This window comes from Sorex fumeus, unplaced genomic scaffold (genome assembly GCF_029834395.1).
Source record: "Sorex fumeus unplaced genomic scaffold, SorFum_2.1 ptg000007l, whole genome shotgun sequence".
NCBI classification, from domain to species: Eukaryota; Metazoa; Chordata; class Mammalia; order Eulipotyphla; family Soricidae; genus Sorex; species Sorex fumeus.
The window spans coordinates 20,545,036-20,565,546 of record NW_026606064.1 but is presented as its reverse complement, the minus strand read 5'-3'; the positions used below and the strand labels follow the sequence as shown (position 1 = coordinate 20,565,546).

Sequence of the window (20,511 nt, the reverse complement as noted above, 5' to 3'; positions counted from 1 at the left end):
ACTGAATAGTATTGATTGTAGGTCGGTATCCAGCCATCTTCTCATCTGCTTTACTTATGCTGCAACATACTACATGTTTGTGGAGCAAAATGCATAATCCCAGTCTCTGCTGAGGTTTGTTTGGTAGATATGGAGAGAAACTATAGGTGTTGGGACTGAAGTAGAGTACAGCAGATAGGATGCTTGCCCTGCATGTGACTGAGGCCAGCCAGATTCCTGGCACCACATATTGTCCCCTGAGCACTAATAGAGGTGATCCCTGAGTACAAAGCCAGGAGTCAGCTTTGAGCACTTCAGGGTGTGGCTTAAAGACCAAACAAAAATGATAGGTGACCAATTAAGTTCTCTGCAACCTTATTATGATTCATCTTGGAAATGGTGAATCAAGAGTTTAAAATGGAAAGAGGAGGGAAGAGCAGCTTGAAAGAGTGGACATCGCCCGGGAGAATTTGAATGATTCAGGAGGATATGTGATTCAGTTGACACAGATGCCATCTGGACCCTTAATGTTCTAATCTAGTGCTTATAGAATATATATTCAGGCTCTGGGAGAGTTCAGAGTCGTGATCTAGTTGTGATATGGGTAAATGGAGCGTTCATGGCATTACATTTACCCGTGATGATCGGTAGGATCAGGACGAAGTCTTTGAGTATTTACTTCACAACTCTAGCCACATGAACTTGAAACCTTGAAGGGAAGATCCAAATTATTTGACAGAGAGTGAACTGTTTGTTAGGAAAGGCATCAAGATAGCTTATGACATGGGTGCACACCCAGAAGCTTAGGACTGTGGATTGGGCTAATGAAGATTAGAAGTTATGGCACAGTGAGGCTGCCTGATGGCTGAGATTGGATCTGTGTTCGATACCACATAACTTGAAGCCTTACTTAGTCCTTTTCCTTTGTGGGAATATATCTGGGTTTCCATGTTGGAACTTGCATGGTAGTGAGACTAGCAGCACTATAAATGGTTGGCTAATAAACATTTTGGCAGTGCAGAGATTGAGCCCAAAGCTTGGATCTGAGACAGTTTTCCAGATGAAGTATTATCTGGGGTACATAATTTCTATAAAAGTAGAATAAATTTTTCATTTGTTTTGCTTGTGTTTTTAAATGAAAGAAAGAGGACCATTCCAGGTAATATAAACAATACAGGCAATATTATGACTTAGATTTTGGTTCAGGAGGGTAATTTTAGCCCTGTTAAGGACTTAGTGGGTTAAAATCGTGTAATAATTCAATAATAATCATATAATAATTCAGTAATCCTCCAGATGGAGAAGAGCAAACGAGGAAGAGATAATACTTAGAATTTTCTAGAATTTGAGAAAGACATGTCACAGCAATGAAAGAACCTATGCTTCATTAGGAAGCACTTTGAGCAACTGGCTCAGCAGCTGCTGTCATCTTTTAAAATAATTATTACCATCTAAGATAGTTTCCCCTTTATTAATAATGTAATCAATTGAAATCTATTTTTAGTATTGTTCCTAAATGAATTATAGAGCATGGCAATTTCTATATTTAATATGATAGAGTGTTGTTGTCATCAAATAATGAATCAGACACAGAACAGCCTTTTAAATAGTAGGGTTATTATAAAAAGATTAAATTTCTTCACAGTTTGAGAACTGTTCATCAAGCACATCAGAAGATTCTTTGAAGCACATTTATTTCTCAGACTTCGAGCTCGCTGGCAATTTGATGAGTTATTCAAACCCATTAGTCTATGAAGAATGTGATCAGGAGCCAGGAAACATATGGTTTCATCATTCTGTTCTTTTTTTCTTTTGATCATAATGTGCTCCTTTCACATACAGAGGCCAGGATGTGCTTTAAGCCCCTGGAGCATGTTTCCCTGAAGGTGGCTCTTAAAATTCTATGTTCTGCCAACTGAGAAATGTGTGTTTACCAATACACTATAAATAATTGAGAGTAATCTTAATCCTTAGTTCTTAATAATTTGTTGGTTTGTTTTATGAATTTATCATGTGATTAAATTGTGATCTTTTGGGTGTAACTTCTTTTCATTAACACATAGTACAAGTGGGTATGCTTATATATGTCTTAGTATGTTTGGTGCTTGAGTCATTCTGTAGTCCGACGTTTGTGATCTCACAGAATACCTTTTAATACACTTTTTTCTTATCAGCTGGATTTAAATTTTTTTTAATCTTGAGACTTTTATTATTAGCTCTTCAGATATTAAGAGGATGGCATTGTTTTCATGAAAATCAAAAGTTAGTTTTAATTTAGTTGAATCTAGTGTGGATTTTTTTTTTCTTTTTGGGTCACACCCAGTGATGCTCCGGGGTTACTCCTGGCTCTGCACTCAGGAATCACTCCTGGCGGTGCTCAGGGGACCATATGGGATGCTGGATTGGCTCCATGCAAGGCAAACGCCCTACCCGCTGTGCTATTGCTCCAGCCCGGTTTTTTTTTTTAACAGCAAGAGTTAACGATGTGATAACCTGTAGTAGAAAGCAGTTTAATCTTACAAAGTTTTCCATTTGTAAAGTTTTTTGAAATCTGAGATTATAATTCCAACAACTACTATTACGTGTTTGTGTGTTCGTGTGTTCAGCTTAGACTATGAGAGTTCATATGTATACATGTGTGAATGTGTGTCCTAGGTATGAGAATTCATGTATACTGTGTGTGTTGGGGGAGGAGGGGTTAGCTTAGGCTATGACAACTCATATTGTATATAAGGGTGTATTTGTTTGTGAGGGGTGGTACAACCTAGGCTAAGAAAGTTTATGTGAAAGGAACTCTGACCTAGATTTCTACTCTGCCATGAAATGTACATACTTTGGAGTGAGTTGAACTAGGTGAAGTCTAAGGTGTATACTTACAGGAAATAGAGAAAACCCTGGTTACCTTAGATGCAAGTAAATTATGAGCATGTAAATTATTCCATGTTTCTTGATCTAATGACCCGTAGTCTTAGTTGGTTTTGATTTCTTATATTGTCAGCCCCTTGCCAAGTAGAAGAGTCAACCATTGCTGGCATTAAGTAGCAACTCTGACTTGAATTCTAAGTCTCTAGCAAAAGTCACTTTCCAGTTTCTTTACTTTAAAAGAGACTTCCTCTATCCTTCTTTCACCCTCCCTTGCTGGCAATTTGTGTTTTGATTTAGAAACCAAATCTGGTCCTGCTTATTGTTTTTGAGTTTTCGTAGTTTTCCTGTTCACTGAATTGTCTCTTATTTGTTTCTTAGTTTACTTTTTAATTGATGCTCTGTCCTGCTGGATGTCTAAACTTGCTTTATGACATTAACTGGAGGTAAATGTGAAACTTTTCTCTTCATAAAATCATAGTCAGATTTTGCTATGATCCGAAGCTTGATTTGTTTAGAGGAGGCTATTTATTCCTTGCCATGTCTATTATTTGTGATTTCATTTTAAATATTTACGTTAATTACTATAATTGCATTTTTATCATAACAAATAAAATTTATCTGTATTCTAGAATTTTTGTAAAGCCAGCAAAGCATCTTTATGTATGTATAGTCATACACACAAAGAGAGATACATGCTCACACATATCCTCAGAATTACTTGTAATTCCATGGCCCAGAAATCGCTACTCAATTCTTTGGTATGTATTATTGTAGTATTACACATACCAATCCACATACTGGTGCTCATATATATTTTCTTTTTATTGCACCACTATGAGATACGAAATCACAAAATTGTTCATGATTGAGTTTCAGTCGTATGGTGTTGAAGCACCCATCCCTTTACCATTTACACTTCCCTCCACCAATGCCCCTGGTCTCCCTGTTATTCCCCAGCTTTCCTTTATGGCAGGCACTTTTCTCCTCCTTTTAGGCTCTGTGGTTTTCAGTACTGTTACTGAGAGTAATGTCATGTATATCACTTTACCTCCTTTCAGCACCCAGTTCTTGTCTAGAGTGATCACCTCCAACTATTATTGTCAGAATTACCCCTTCTCTGACCTGCCTCCCCACCTTTGTGGCAAGCTTTCTACTGAGACCAGTCCTGGCCTTTTCGATAGTGTTTGGGTACTCATCTTTAAAAGAAAACAAACCCAGTCTCGTTTTGTAGGTGAAGCTGTGACTGCTGGAGATGCCTTATGTGAAATAGAGACGGATAAAGCTGTGGTTACCTTAGATGCAGGTGATGATGGCATCTTGGCCAAAATAGTGGTAAGTTTTTATTTTGATTGTCTTCAGAAGGATAAAATGCCTTCAATACCCTGAAATGAAGTTTCTTTCTATTCTTACCTCTTACTCTTATATATGTGTCAATTGAGAATATTCTTCTCTAAGTGATTGGTTACTTCTCACCAAAACTGTTGAGCTACAACTTGGATACTCTAATGAGATTAGTGGAAGTCTAAGTTTGTACAGCCCTTAGCCAAAATCTTGTATCTGCTTGAGAGGGTACTTAGATAACAGAAGAATAGCATAATAAAAATAAATATTAAAAAATATCATGATTAAAAATAAATACAAAACATTTACAGAAAAAGTACTGTGCTTTCCTCATATGTGTTATACTTTAATAAAACTTAACTCTTTTGAATAGCTTTTAAATTGTCTATGGACAGTGATAATAATAATATTTTAATACTTTAAAGAAAAGCATGCGTGCGTAGAAAGATTAAAATAAAATGTTATAAAAATGAGTTCCTTGGGAAGTGGAATTAAATGATTCTCCCTTTAATATCACACTTTTTCTATTTTCCAGTATTCTAAATTTTTTTTAGATAACTTATTTTTGGGCTGGAGCGATAGCACAGTGGGTAGGGTGTTTGCCTTGCAAGCGGCCAACATGGCCGACCCGGGTTCGAGTCCTCCGCCCCTCTCAGAGAGCCCGGCAAGCTACCAAGAGTATCTCGCCCACACGGCAAAGCCTGGCAAGCTACCCGTGACATATTCAGTAAGCCAAACACAGTAACAGTTGTCACAATGGAGATGTTACTGGGTCCGCTCGAGCAAATCGAGGAACAACAGGAGGACAGTGACAGTGAACTTATTTTTACTAGATTATTAATGTGTGAAAGTAAAATGGATTGCTTAGTGCATCATTATTTAAAGTTATACATACAGCACTGATGGAGCATGTTTGTTTCTTTTAATACTAGAATATTTAGCAGATGGTGTGCAATTAAGATTGTAGATTCTGGAGTCACACTTGTGAGGTCTACAAGTAAATAGTTACATAATGGCGGGCAGCTTCTTTACATCTGCATTTTTCTTATAAAGAAGAGATGGTAATAGAATTTATATCTTTGGATAGCACTGTCGCACTGCCTCCCCTTGTTCATCGATTTGCTTGGGCAGACACCGTAATATCTCCACTGTGAAACTTGTTACTGTTTTTGACATATCGAATATGCCAGGGGGAGCTTGCAGGCTCTGCCATGCAGGTGGGATACTCTCGGGCTCTCCGAGAGGGACAGAAGAATCGAACCCAGGTCGGCCGTGTGCAAGACAAACAACCTACCCTCTGTGCTATTGCTCCAGCCCACATCTTTGGATAGTAGTGAAAATTAAGTGAAATAATACAGGGCCTGGCATCCACTAGGTGTCAATAAATGTTGCTGTGACCATTATTATTATAGGTGTTTATGAAAATCTTGGTGACTTAACATTTATGTCAGTCTCATGATTTGTATTGATTGTTGGTGTTTGTAAAGTAAGTTTCCACTGGTGCCTCTGTAGTTTGATTTCTACAGATAAGATGCACATCTGTTATTCTGTTATTTTGATGCATTTTAAATTATCATCTGTCAGCTCACCTCTGTTCCGAAATCACTTCTGTTTTATTTTTGACATCTTGGCTCAGTCTGTTTGTCACCTGTGATATTAAGAGACATAGAAAGCTAAAATTTCTGTACTTTTATAACTAGGAAAATATAAATAATCATACTAGTCTTCTGACTAATTTATGTGGCATTTAGGTAAAGAAAAAAATTGTTTTAATCACCGTATGTAATAAGCCCAGCTTCATCTTATTGTGTGCATCTTTGGCAAGCTGTGTTCTTGGCCCTAGTTCTGAATTGCTTGACTATGAAAGTCTTCCAGAATTCATAGCATTTTCCACTTAGCTGCTCAGTAATGTATTTTAAATTGCTAACGATGTTGCAGGTTCATAGGGCCTATTTATCTCCCCCTAATGCTCTGATAAGGTGGGGGACTGGAAGATAGAATGGATAACCACGTTAGCAGAACAAATAGTTATTTCCTCACTAAAGAAAAGATTATGTGTCTGTTTTAGGGCTTTGCAGCTTTATTTTTATTCAGCATTCTTCTTGGATAATAGGAATGGAAGTGTATTTATGACATAACGTATCTACTTCTGTGGGGGAAAAGAGAAGAAAAGCATAAATGTGATATTACTAGTGTCTTGTTTTTTTAGCTTCACCACACTCCATTTCCAAGCTCCCTGTGAGCAGGTTCAACCTTTGTTTTTCATTGTGAACTACTGTTCATTTTATTGACACACATAATAAAAAGATTTTTGTAGGAATACACATGAGATGTTTACTTTTAAGAATAAAAGAGGTGCATTACTGAACCTTAAAGACAAGTGTTGATATTAAACTCCAGTTTTTATGTTTCCCCACATTTTTGAAGAAAGTATAGATACTAAAATTATTAAAATAAATATGTAAATTACAAGTTTTAATTTTTCTAATTGCAATTAGAAATATGAATTATGATGTAGAAATTTTAAAAGAATCTATTTCTAGTCTAAGGGGTTTTTGTATTTTTTTTCTCAGTTTCATTCTTTGCATTCTTAAAGGTTTTACATCTGAATTCCATTACAAATAGAAAATGATACTGCATTTTAATTAGAACCAGAAACAAAGCTTAGAGGCTGCTAATGATGTTAAATAATAATTGAACTGCAAACAGTTGAATAATTGTCTACATTGTTAGTGTAGATATTTTATAATTTATTTCCAATTTAGTTCCAATTTACTTCATTTAATGGGAGTGTTAAGTTATCTTGTAGTCCTTATTAGATCACTATTAATTTATTTTGCAGAAAATCTTAAACTGTTAGATAATAGTTCTCAGCTTAGTCTTAAAAATGAATTTTTCAGCACATTGAACCACCAGGTATTTTAGATGACATTTAATAAGATGGACTATTACAATGAATATTTGAAGAATTTATTACAGATTGTCTGATTTGGCTTCTTTCATATTTAGGGTCATTATGTAAATTGTCCTAAACCTGGAAACCTGTGACAGTGTAATGGGTAAGGAATATTATGACTAAAACAGAATTTTTTCTAAACTTTTTTACTAGTAATTTAGTCATTGGTAAATTTTTATTTCATTGGTAGACCACTGTTTAAAACCACTTTTCAAAGCAGGATTCTTTTTCAAAGCTAACATAAGGCAAAGATGTGGACCAGTGGTAAAGCACTTGTCTCTTCATGACTTTCCATCTGAATTCTATAAAAAAAAATAAAATAAATAAATAAATAAGCACTTGTCTCATGAGTCCTATCCCAGGTTTGATCTCCAACACTGCAGTAAAGCTAATGTGTATGGATATTGAAGCAAATAAAGCAACATTTTCTTATAGTGGTTATCTGAATATCAGTAGATGTAATAATTATTTGGGCAGGACTGGAGAGAGAGCTCAAGTGTTAGAGCACAAGGTTCTGAGGTCCATCTTGTGAAGCCCTCGTGGTTCCAGGAATTGCCAAGGCTTAGGTTGCTCATTGTCTCTGGGGTCCAGCGTTGTCTCTGGGTCTAGTGTCAAGCACAAGTCACCTCTAGACTGAGCATTGCTGATAGTGGTCCTGCTCCCTGCCCCCAGTTCCACTATGTTAAAAAAAATTGCTATTTTTGTTATTATATACGTACTTCAATCAATTTTCAATCTGTGTTTCACTCTAATAGTACCTCACTGCTATTTTTCCTAAGACCATATGTTTTACATATGTTTCTGCATTATTTTTAGGTTCCTCCTCCCCTTGTTTTTCATTTAATTGTCTGAAATTGCCTTCATGTTTGAATTTTATACTTTGAACATTTATGGTTGAAAGTTGAAGTTTTGAAACCTTCGAGTCTTTTCTGCAGGCAGTATTTTTAATTGTGTTTTATGCTCTCAAAACTCAAGAGCAAATTTCATTCAACAGATCATGTTCTCAGTTCTCATTGCTTAATATTGAAATGGCAAATTCTATAATCAAGTGGAAAATGGTCTATTCTACCCATGAATTAAAAGCTAAATCATTCGTAGTGTATTCTATATCTTCTCTTTTAAGCTTGTTTTTTATTTCTTCTAGTTCCCTGTGCACCTATTCCAAAACCACATCCATTACCAGTGTACTCACCTTCCTCCATCAAACGTCCCACTATCCCTCCTTTCAGCATCTTCCCTACCCTACAAACAGTTCTTTAGATCACTTTTCCCCTCACATTACTTTTGGCTCTTTGTCACTGCCTTGCTTTGTATCTTAAAGTCTCATATATGAGTGAGACCATTCTCTATCCTTCTTCTGGCTGAACTCGCTTAGAATGATATCCTCAAGTTTCTTCGGTGTTGAATCTTTCAAGCTTGTTTTTAGAAACATCAGTATCCTCCTTGAAGGGCATTATTTTGGTCATGGGAGTGCAATTTATAGATTTGGTATTGAACATACCTGTTGTCAAACTGCATTTGGATCCTGTCTTGGATACTTACTAGCCATATAATTGAGAACAGGTTATTTTTTTTCCTAGACTCAGTTTTTTCATTTGTAAATGGAAATTAACAATAGCACTTACCTCACATGCTTGTGAGGGAAATCAAATAAAGTTAATAATATACTAGAACAAACAGTCCCTGGCACTTGAATGCCAAATAGACTATTATTTAAGAACTTAATTTTACTGCATTTTAGCTATCAAAATTTCTCAGCTTTCCTTTTAAACCAGAGTTCATCAAACATATAACAAATATAACCATGTAAATTCAAGAATAGAAAAGAACTTAAAATTGTATAATAGTTTCAGCTCTGATGGAGAAGTGTTAACTGAGTTTTCAGATCCACTAAGTCAAATGAGTTTAGTCTGTTCATGATTTACTTCTGAAATCAGAGGAGTCTGTGTACCTTCCGGTAGCTTGGCTGGGGACTCATGCTTTAATTCTCAGGCACTTTCAAACTACTGTGTTTAAAAAAAGAAAATTACTTAAGTAATCACTTAACCTTCCTTCTCTCTCTCTCTCTCTCTCTCTCTCTCTCTCTCTCTCTCGTTATTGGGCAACATCTGGCTTGCCAGGGCTTACTCCTGACTCCTTACTCAGGTATACCCTCATAAACTTAGGTGGGTTGTGTTTTAGCAGAACCAAGTTTAAAAATCTTGCATTTACTATTACAAATCTGTGGCATAAGAGCTGGAGAGGGCTTTGATCAGGTGCAGCACGTGGCAGGAGCAGTGCAGAAGAGCAGTAATAAAGGCTAGTTTGGAATCCAAACACTTTTCAAAAGTGCGTTACTCACTTCAGTTACTAAAGTACATACTAGATTTAAATTTTGTTCACAGAGATTAAATCCAAAGCTCACACATGCAAATTGTACTCTCTACCAGTACTCATGCATGCAAATTACACTCTACCACTAAACTTCATCCCTGGGGATCACAGCTTTAAATATTTAACTATTTGCAGATTACAATGTAAGGAAATCTTGTGTGGGAAACTAGGACAGATCTAAAAACAATTGCACTAAAGCAATAGAGACAATATCTTGAACTCATATAGTGATGTAATGTTATTAAGTTCAAGTTGTATGATAATGTATCACATGCTTTGAACATTACTTTTGCGGTTCACATGATGTCACTTTTTTATGGGAAATATGAGTAGGTAAATTTTAGTTAATGTCACTTCACTTAATCACTTAACTTCCCGTTAGTCGTCGATTTGCTCGAGCGGGCGCCAGTAACGTCTCCATTTGTCCCTGTCGCATGCTAGTGTAGCCCAATGGCATCTCTTCGCTCCGGGAACATGGAGGGCCTCAAACCGATCGTTCATGATCTTGACAAAGAAGTCTGACCATCTGGTAGGTGGGCGGCCACGCGGTCTCTTGACATCCCGTGGAATCCAATCAGTAACAGCTCTAGTCCAACGGTCGTCTTTAAATCTCATTACGTGACCAGCCCATCTGATTTTCGACACCTTGGCATATGAGACAGCGTCCCTGATCCTTGATCATCGACGGATGTCAGAACTCCGGATTCGTTCTCTCATTTGAGTGAAACGTGATATTCCAAGCATAGCTCTTTCTATTCTTCTTTGGGAGACCTGAATGGCGTTCTCATCTTGTTTGCGTAGGGCCCAGGTCTCTGAGGCATATGTTAATGCAGGAAGAACAGTGGAATCAAAGAGATGTGCCCGGAGCCGGAGGTTCTTCGTCCTCTTAGCTATTTCTTCGACGTTCTTGACTTCTACTCAAATCTCTTCGATAGCCATGTCCACTTGCCGACATACCAAATTCCACAGGATGGGTATGTCGTTCCTAACGTTCTCCCTTCCGAAATCCGACACGCCATTTCGTTGGTAAAGAAGCAAACAGCACCCGGCCCAGACAAGATCAGACCTGAACACCTGAAGAACCTGCCGTCAGTACTCATCAATACACTGGCTCGGCTCTTCACTCGCTACCTGTCTGAATGCAAGGTTCCGTCCCAATGGAAAACCAGCAGGACCGTACTACTGTTCAAGAAGGGAGACATCCATGACATTGGCAACTATCGCCCGATCTGCCTATTGTCTGTCATCTACAAGCTGTTCACTCGAGTCATCCTGAATAGGATTGGCAGAACACTAGATGAAGGACAACCATGCGAGCAAGCAGGGTTCCGCAAAGGATTCAGCACCATCGACCATATCCACACGGTAACCAAGCTCATTGAGGTTTCTCAGGAGTTCAAGATGCCGCTCTGCTTAACGTTCATTGATTTAAAGAAGGCCTTTGATTCTGTTGAGACGGAAGCGGTCATTGAAGCCCTAGCCAATCAGGGCATTCAAGCCCAATACATCAAGATCCTCCGTGAGCTGTATTGCGGATTCACTACCAGGATCTCACCATTCTACAAAGAAGTGATCGTTGATGTCAAGAGAGGGGTGCGGCAGGGTGATACCATTTCACCGAAACTCTTCAGTGCCACCCTCGAGAACATCATGCGACGACTTGAATGGGAAGGAATGGGAGTGAAGATAGATGGTCGGCAACTACACCACCTCCGCTTTGCTGATGACATTGTTTTAATAACACCAAACATCAGCCAAGCGGCACAAATGCTGGCTGACTTTGACCGTGAGTGTGGAAAGGTAGGACTACAGCTGAATCTTACGAAGACAATGTTTATGAGAAACAGCCTTGTTCCTGACGCCCCATTCGCTCTCAATGGAACGACCATCTCCGAATGCAACAGCTATGTGTACCTAGGTCGAGAGGTCAACATGACAAATGACCTGGCACCCGAGCTGCGCAGGAGGAAGAGAGCGGCTTGGAACGCCTTAGTTAATGTATGTGGTGAAAATTGAGATATGCTAAATATAATGTGTGTGCATAGCCTGGCAGGCTCCCTATGATGTATCCGATATGCCAAAAACAGTAACAACAAGTCTCAGAATTTGTTGTGAGACTTTACTGGTGCCTGCTCAAGCAAATTGATGAGTAACGAGAGGACAGTGCTACAGTATAGAAAAAAATTTTAGTCTCTTAATCTTAACATTTGTGAGTTGAGTGGAGATAAATAAGCAGTCTGCAGAAATATAACTTTGTCTTATGTAACAAACACCAACTATTCCTGGGTTAGTGTTTCTCCTCAGTTTGCAATTCAAACATCCTTCCTTAGTTTTGTAGTTAATTTTTAAATATATTTTGTTTCATCCAAAAATTGTTGCTATTCCTTTTGAAAGCTTAGGTTTTCTAACTTCTAGAACTTATGTTGTTATTTTAAGATTAGTCCATGTAGTGAGTACTATGTAGCTCTTAGAAAAGATGAAGTCATGAACTTTACATACAAGTGGTACAATATGGAAAGTATCATGCTAAGCGAAATGAGTCAGAAAGAGAGGGATAGACATAGAAAGATTGCATTCATCTGGGGGATATAAAGTAACAAAATATGAGATTAATACCCAAGAATAGCTGAGATCAACACCAGGAGGATTACTCCATAGCTTAGAGGCCAGCTGGGTATTCTAGGGGAAAGGGAAGCTCAGATAGAGAAGGGAGCACCAAATAAAGGGTGTTTGGAGGATCCTCCCAGGAGGGGAGATGCATGTCGAAAGTAGACTATGGACTGAACATGTTTGCCACTCAATGCCTCTTTTGCAGACCACAACACCCAAAAGGAGAGAGAGAACAAAGGGGAATGCCCTGCCAGAGGCAGGGTGGGAGGGGGGTGGGGGGAAATGGGCACTGGTGGAGGGATGGGTATTTGATCACTGTATGACCGAAACCCAAGCACAAAGATTTGTAAATCTACAACTATACCTCATGGTGCTTCACTAAAAAAAAAAAAAAAAAAAAAAAGATTAGTCCATGTAGTAATAAGTATCAAAATTAGTGTTATTTAGAAATGTCAAACCCTTTCTAAGAATTATGCTGTTACTTATAATTACTGTATTAGCGAACATCCTGTATTTAGTGTATTATTCTATTATTCATTAAATTACATCTGTAATGAATTTTATTGAAAGTAATTGAAAAGAATAATAGAAAATTTTAAAGAAATGACATTTTCTTCCAGTATTGAACTTATAAAATTTTATATTTTCTCTAAAGGCTCTCCTGGGGACTTATTTTAATCAGCAAATTAGAATCAGCGTTCTTCATAAATTAGCCATTGAAACACTTAAAATATAACTAAGATTTAAAAAATTATTCTTGATCTTATTTGTGCAATTATCTAGGAAAAATTTTTTGCTTAGTTGAAACACTGCTGTTTCTGATGTACTTATAAAATATTCAAAAGGCTTTTATTTCCAAGTTTTGTAGAGATACAGAAAGAATTAAGAATAAAGAAAGACTGAAACTCGCTTCACAATAACCAGAGTAGTCAAACAGTTCTCTAGATATAGTGGGATACTTATATTTTTTTCCCAGAAAATAAATTTATTGAAAAGATTTTACTTTGTTTTTTTAATTGACTAAGAGAGTTAATGCCTTATAAACTCTTGAAATTTATTAATCATTCTATAAAAATTAACAGGGAAGGCAAATAGTTGATATATAACAAGTCTTCTGTTTTAGATTTGTGAAAAGGAAGAGAATAATGGCTTTAATATATTTGAAGACTCAGAAAAAGGAATGAATCTTGATTTTTCCCTTTATTTTAAGAGGTAGTACTAGTAAGTGGCAGAGGCAAGGTGGTGAATCATATATGGGAACTGATAGCAATGGAGTGGGGTGCTGGGCTAGTGGGGGCCTCAAAGAAAGAGGCAGGCTATGTAGATGTGAATTTTCATCTTTTTAATCAACACTGTTGTCTAATAGATGCAAAGTCATGAGCCTTTCTGGTTCTATAATAACTTTTTTTTTGAAATATAGGTTGAAGAAGGATCTAAGGGTATACGGCTAGGTTCACTAATTGGCTTACTAGTTGAAGAAGGGGAAGATTGGAAAAATGTTCAAATTCCCAAAGATGTGGGTCCTCCTCCTCCAGCCTCAAAACCAACAGTGCCTCATCCTTCACCAGAGCCACAGATTTCCACCCCTGTTACAAAGACACCCACAACCGGGCAACTGCCGTAAGTGTTTATTTGAATGATAATACAAGAAAGTGTTGTGTCTGGTTTTAGGGTATTTTTTTGTCATCGTATTGAAAGCATTTTGATGCATTATGTCACTGTAGTCCTTTCCCCTTTCTCACAGAAGCCAGCAGTGATTAGTTTGCCATCATTCTTCACTCAAAAACTTAGTCATTGAATACCAGTGATGGTTTAGGTGCTGTGAAAGGGTTGTTTACCACAGTGGGGGACTTAATAGCCTGTCCGAGCCAATCTTAAATTAGGTTCCAAGATTCCAGAATGGAATTCCTTTTCCTGAAATTCATGTTCTCTTCCCAGTAGTGGAATACTCATGACTGTAATGTGAATTCCAAATTCAAATTCATAATTGGTATTAAATGAAATTAGTAGTTTAGCATGTTTTTCCTGTTATATGCATTGGACTTTCTATCACTGATGGAGAGTTCAGTTCAGATTTGTCTCATTCTTTTGTAATAATCCAGACTAGTAAACATTGTTTACCTCAGCTTTATGTGGCTTTAACTAATGGACTCTGAAAATTCTAACAAGTTTAATTTATCGATTTTAATATCCTCTGATTTACTTTTTCATTAGAAGAGGCTCCTTTTAGTGGGCTGGAGCAAGAGTTCAGCAGGTCAGGTGCTTGCCTTGCACATGGTCCATCCCATTTCAGTCTCTGGTGCCACATATGGTCCCTGGAGCCCCTCAGGAAGTGATCCCTAGTCTAGAGTGAGGAGTAAACCCTGAGTACAACTGGATGTGGCTTAGAAAAAGAAAAAAATTTCTTATACGGAAAAGGTCCTATTGTGTTGTTATTTTTCCTTCAATAACCTTCAGTGTCAGTGGTCAGAAAAAATTGAGTGTTTTAAGATGTACTAAGTTTTACATTCCCATTAAACACACACTCTTTCTGGTTGTTTGCCTTGAGAAATGCCAGGTAGACTCATGGATGTTTTGTTCCTTTCCCTCTTGTGAAAACACTAGTGTGTTCTGTCAATGTGTTGAGGCCCATCATTAGAAATGTGTGTGTATGAAGCCCTACAATGTGAGTTAAAAACCAGCTGATCTGTGAACTTGCAGTGTTGATAGCTTTGCTAAAAGTTTTCATTGCTGGGTTGCTAATTAACCTTACATAAAAAATTAAAATGGCAGTTTCTTTTTGAAAAAATCTGAAGATTTGGTAAGGCTATGCATCTAGAGCTGTTTCCCTAAAGCAAAGCAAGTGCCACATTTATTTTCTGTTCCTAGTATAAACTTCTGTCCATTTCATTCATTTTTTTATATGACTGAGTCATTTATGGGTTTTTTTTTTTTTGAGTCATTTATGTTTGTTGCTTTACTTAATGGTCTTAATTGAAGAGGTAACATTTAGTAGTTGCTTGATCTTTTGGTAGACCTTGACTCTCAAGTTTATGTAGCAACAGATGAGCATTGCTTTGGTCTCACTATCTTTTCTATAACATATTTAAGTAAAAATGCTTTTATATATGTTTGTATAAACACTGAAATCTTTTAAAATGTGTGTGAAAGATTGAGTTCAGCCACAACAGAACAACCTAATTAAAATACACAAAGCCATTTCTTCCTCAGTGGTACAGATGGCTAGGAAGTACATGAAAAGATGCTCATGTCACCATTGTTCGGAAATGCAAATCAGAACCACAAGGAGATAACACTTCACACATACTAGCATGGCTCCTCCTCCCCAAAATAGGAAACAGCAAGTATTGACAAATATGGAGAGAAATTAGAACTTTCATGCAGTGTTTATAGAAATGCAAGATGGTAAAGTTGCCATGGAAAACAACAGGTCAGTTCTTTAAAAATTTAAAACTAGAATTACAGTATGGTCCAGCAATTCCTTATCTGCATATGTACTGAGAGCAGAGATTCAAAGCACTGTTTCTACATCCCCCTATGTTTATGTAAAAAGTATTATTCATAATAACCAAAAAAGGTGGAGATAACCCATATCTCCCAAAAGTACTATGTACCTCCAATGGAATGTTAATTCATTCTTAATAAAGGAAATGATGACAGCACACTCTAAGATAGATGAACCCTTGTAGTCATTAAACGAGTTAAAATAAGTCATTACAAAGTTCCAAATACTAAATGATTCTATTTCTAGGTTTTAGCTTCTTAAACTTTTATTTAAAGGTGGTCCCTTTTGCTCAAGAAGTACAGCATGAGTGAGCAGTGCCAGAAGTACCTCAGATCCATTATGCATTTTATTTTCAATTGATTGTTGGTTGTCACACTTTCAGAAATCTTTTACGGATATGTCACCACCTTGTGACCCATGGTGTAAGAAGCTGGGACTTAGAGTAGTCAGATTACTCTAGAGAAAGTTAAATCATGTTTGCCAGTAGTTGGGAAGAGGAAGGACTGAGAAATTACCATTTAGTTGGTGCAGAATTTTAGTTTGGAAAGATGACAGAGTTTTACAGATGGATCGTGGTAATAGTTATACAAGAGTGTGACTGTGCTTAATGCCACTTAATAGTACACCTAAAAATGGTCAAAGTAGTAACATATCTTACCATAGAAAAATAAAGAAGCAGTATTTTTTTAATTGATGTGTGACATGAGGTGCCATATGAAAAATTTTTAGTCAGAGGTGTTTTGTTTAACATATGCAAATATAATTATACGGTAATAGTTAATTTTGTATGAAAATGTTTCAGTAGTAAAGCAGAATTTTAGCTTATTATTTTTCTCTTCCTAATTAGCAGCAAAACTGTTGACATTTAGATATGGTTGACTCAAATATATAAAGTGTTAATTGGTTCCATTAATCTTCATATTTTCTTTTTAGGATCCGTTTAAGTCCAGCTGCCCGAAATATTCTGGAAAAACATGCATTGGATGCTAGCCAGGGCACAGCTACTGGCCCTCGGGGAATATTCACTAAAGAGTATGTGTGTGCTTTTTGTATTAACTAATTCCATTATTTATCATGATCATCTTTTCCTCAAAATATTCAAGGAAAAGCTTATTCAGTGTTAAGATTTAAAAGGAAGTACGCTGTTCTTTTAATTGCTTTAGTCAGTATAAAATTGTATTCTATGCAAGGGTTGTTTTCTGAATAATTGCAGCATTACTGAAGAACAATTCTAATTTGGTAACTACGCCAGAATTTTAGGAATGGCAGTAGAGGCAGAAAATTAGAGTACAGGCTGGTGAAACTTTATTGTTTTGAATTTGTATTAAAATAATCACGTATTCATTTAAATTTCTAGAACATGGAAATACACTCAGAAATAATTGCACTTTTTTACTTCAAATTTATTCACTCACATTATCAAAGCAGTTCCAAAATGCTGTTGGAACTCTTTTTGGATTCTCTTTTCCATTCCAGTGATCTTTTACTGATTGAAGTAACTTTGGGAGAACTGACATTCTTTTTCAAAATTTTTTTTTATACTTAATTGCCATGAATTTCAGACTTAAAAAGTTATTTGTGATTGAATTTCAGGTATACAGTCTTCAAACCCCAATCCCTTCACTAGTTTCCACTTCACCAGTTGTCCCTGGTTTCCCTCCCACCCCGTAGACTGCTTCTATGGCAGACACTTTTTCTTCTTTCCTTTCTTTTCCCCTTTCAGGGACTGTGGTTCACAATACTATACTGATTAGGTGTCATGCATATTCTTTTAACCATTCAGCACCTAGACCTAGTCCAGGTGACCACTTCCCTCTATCCTTGGCAGTGTTGTCCCTTCCCTGACCTGTCCTTCCACTTGGCCCCCCACTTTCAAGCTTCCTACTAAGAATCAATACTCTGTTCATCACGCCGATGAGTTCATTTTGTATGTGTCCCTCTCCCTGTGACTCATTTCATTCAGTGTAACACTCTACAGATCTATCTATGTATTAACTGTTGTGTGACTTCATCATTTCTTGTGGCTGACTAGTATTCCATTGTATATATGTACCATAGCTTCTTTATCTGACCATCTAGAACTGACATTGCTGTGATGGAACACTGGGATAGCCTTCAATTTGTTTAAATTTTGCCTTTTTAGGAATACTGGAATAGATGGTCCCTGCTCTTTGTAAACTTACTGTGGTGGGGAAGGTAAAGGTTAATGCCTATGAACTTGGATAAAATGGATGTAGTGCATATACCATATTCCTATTGTAAGGTAAGGTAAAGGTAAAGGTAAAGGCCCTCCCGTTGATCGTCGATTTGCTCGAGCGGGCCCAGTAACGTCTCCATTGGAGATTTTGTTGTTACTGTGTCTGGCATATCGAATACTCTCGGTAGCTTGCCGGGCTCTCCGAGAGGGGCGGAGGAATCGAACTCGGGTCGGCCATGTTGGCCGCTTGTAAGGTGAACGCCCTACCCGCTGTGCTATCACTCCAGCCCTATTGTAGTTAAATGAATGTTTTCAAATTGAGCTTATATTTTATAATATATGCTTAGTCAGCCTGGCCGAGCCAGTTTCGATTCCTCTGCCCTTCTCAGAGAGCCTGGCAAGCTACCGAGAGTATTCAATATGCCAAACACAGTAACAAGAAGACTCACAATAGAGATGTTACTGGGCCCTCTCGAGCATGTTCATCTGATACTGATAAGAAATGATAAGTAGTAGTGACCAAAATTTCTGTCAGTTGAGATGGAGCAAAGTTTATAAATATACAGATACTGGTGCTGGACCAATTTTTTTTGTTTTTTTCATAAAGCATTTTTTATTGGTGGGGTTTTTTTTAAAAAAAACTGACAACAGTATATAGTACTATTTAATACTTGGATATTTTCATTTGTCTATTACAGTCTTAGTGATTTGTTCAGTATCTGGTTCTCTTAAATACATACTGTGAAATTTATGCCATGGAGCATGGAACTGGAAATCAACATCTTCATCCAAAGGCTGAAAGACAGCATCCAAGAATGTGTATTTTTAGTTAAAAACCTTAAAATTTTTTCTTGATTGTTTAAAAAAAAAATTAAGAGTACTAGAGCCAACTAAAAGTAGTTTTTTTCTTCTAAATTAATCTTTATTTAATATATACAATCTAACTAAATTTTATTTCTCTTCTACTAGTCTCTTCTGTGGGATGGAGCAATAGCACAGTGGGTAGAGCGTTTGCCTTGCACACGGCCAACCTGGCTGACCCAGGTTCGATTCCTCTGCCCCTCCCAGAGAGCCCAGCAAGCTACCAAGAGATCTCGCCCACATGGCAAAGCCTGGCAAGCTACCCGTGATGTATTCGATATGCCAAACACAGTAACAACAAGTCTCACAATGGAGACGTTACTGGGCCCGCTCGAGCAAATCGATGAACAACGCGAGGACGGTGCTACAGTGCCACAGTCTCTTCTGTACATGAAGGAGTAGGGAAATAACTCAAGTGACGGAGCACATGTTCAGCATTTGTGTGAGGCCCTAACCCTAATCCTGGTACCACATTGCTTCCATTCATCCCCTAAGCAAAGCCAGGTGTGGTTCCTATTAAAAAATGAGAAAAAATAAAAAAATTTTGATCAGAGCGTTCATTCCCAAATGGTGCTCAGGATCTGGCAATTCTCAGTGCACTGAACTGGTGGTTTAATGCAAAGGCCCAGGGATGTGTGCTGCAGTGCCAGGGATTTCCCAGACACCATGGATGTGCATAGGGGCTACCAAGGCGGCATTTCAGGATCCATGTGGTGTTAGGGAATGAACCTGAGTCAGCCACATGCAAGGCATGTGCCTTAATACCTATAATAGCAAGTTACTTTAAAACAAAGTAAACATATCTTTATTTCTGGTAGTATACAGGGTGTATTCACTAGTCATTATAGATTTGGTAAAAATAATCATAGCTGGAGCAGAAAAAGCTTGAAGTGAGGAGACTAGTATAATAGTTCAGGTAAGAGTATTCAATAAATACTTATAGTATAGGTAGAAAGTATTACAGGGAGATTGCTGATAGAAATGCGTTCAGAATAGAATGCAGATACCTTTGAAAAGGATTTAATGGGAGCATAGACCGGGATAGGAATAAAGCAATGAGTGATTTGGGGTTTCTAGTCCAGGTAATGAAATTTGGCTCTATAAATAGAAATAAGATATTTGGGGAAACTGTTTTGGTATGTTTGGTTTGAAGCTTACTGTCAGTGTTACTATCAGTGGGGCAGCATTTCAGAAGATAGTTTGGCACTAGAGACATAGGATTTTAGATGGTAATGGACTAGTTATTGAGATCATTGGCAGGCAAACTTTTTGTAAAACAGAAATCTTGTGTTGAAAGACTTCTAGGAGACAGAAACTCAAGGATGATGGAATATGAGAAGAAAAAATTTTGCTGTAATGATTTCATTAGAAAGCAGATTACAACATTACAACAGTAGAATAAAGTAGTTTTCTTGTTTTCCTTTACATTTGTGCCTAAATCATATATAAGAAACATCACTTTTTTTTTCAAAACTGGGGTAAAAGTTTAAAATAGTAATCCAACACTTTCCTAAAGAAAATAGCACTGTCTTTGCTCGATACCCTATGGACAATGTCCATTTTTTTATTTTTATTTTTGCCATCTATCTTTTTCTGTTACCCCCAGTTCTCTTCTCACCTTATTCTTTAGTTATTCACCATAAGAGTTCAGTTTTCAAAATTGACAGTAAAAAGATTGATGAGAAATAGGGATTCCTTAAAGCAGACATTATTGAGGATTTTACTCTGCATGCTTTTAAAGATGTCTGTGTTTTGAATTTAACAGTAAGATGAACTTTGAAAGAAATTTTGAAATGCACTGCATGCCAATTCATCTACAGAAAT

General features: G+C 37.2%; 1 protein-coding gene across 1 annotated transcript in view; it reads left to right on the top strand.

Annotated features, from left to right (window-relative positions):
* Positions 1 to 20,511, top strand: part of PDHX (pyruvate dehydrogenase complex component X) — a 65,618-nt gene that overhangs the window by 22,088 nt on the left and 23,019 nt on the right. Inside the window, exons 3-5 of the mRNA XM_056135710.1 lie at positions 4,076 to 4,176; positions 13,545 to 13,744; positions 16,563 to 16,661. Coding sequence (XP_055991685.1) covers positions 4,076 to 4,176; positions 13,545 to 13,744; positions 16,563 to 16,661 — 400 coding nt within the window. The remainder of the gene's footprint in view (positions 1 to 4,075; positions 4,177 to 13,544; positions 13,745 to 16,562; positions 16,662 to 20,511) is intronic.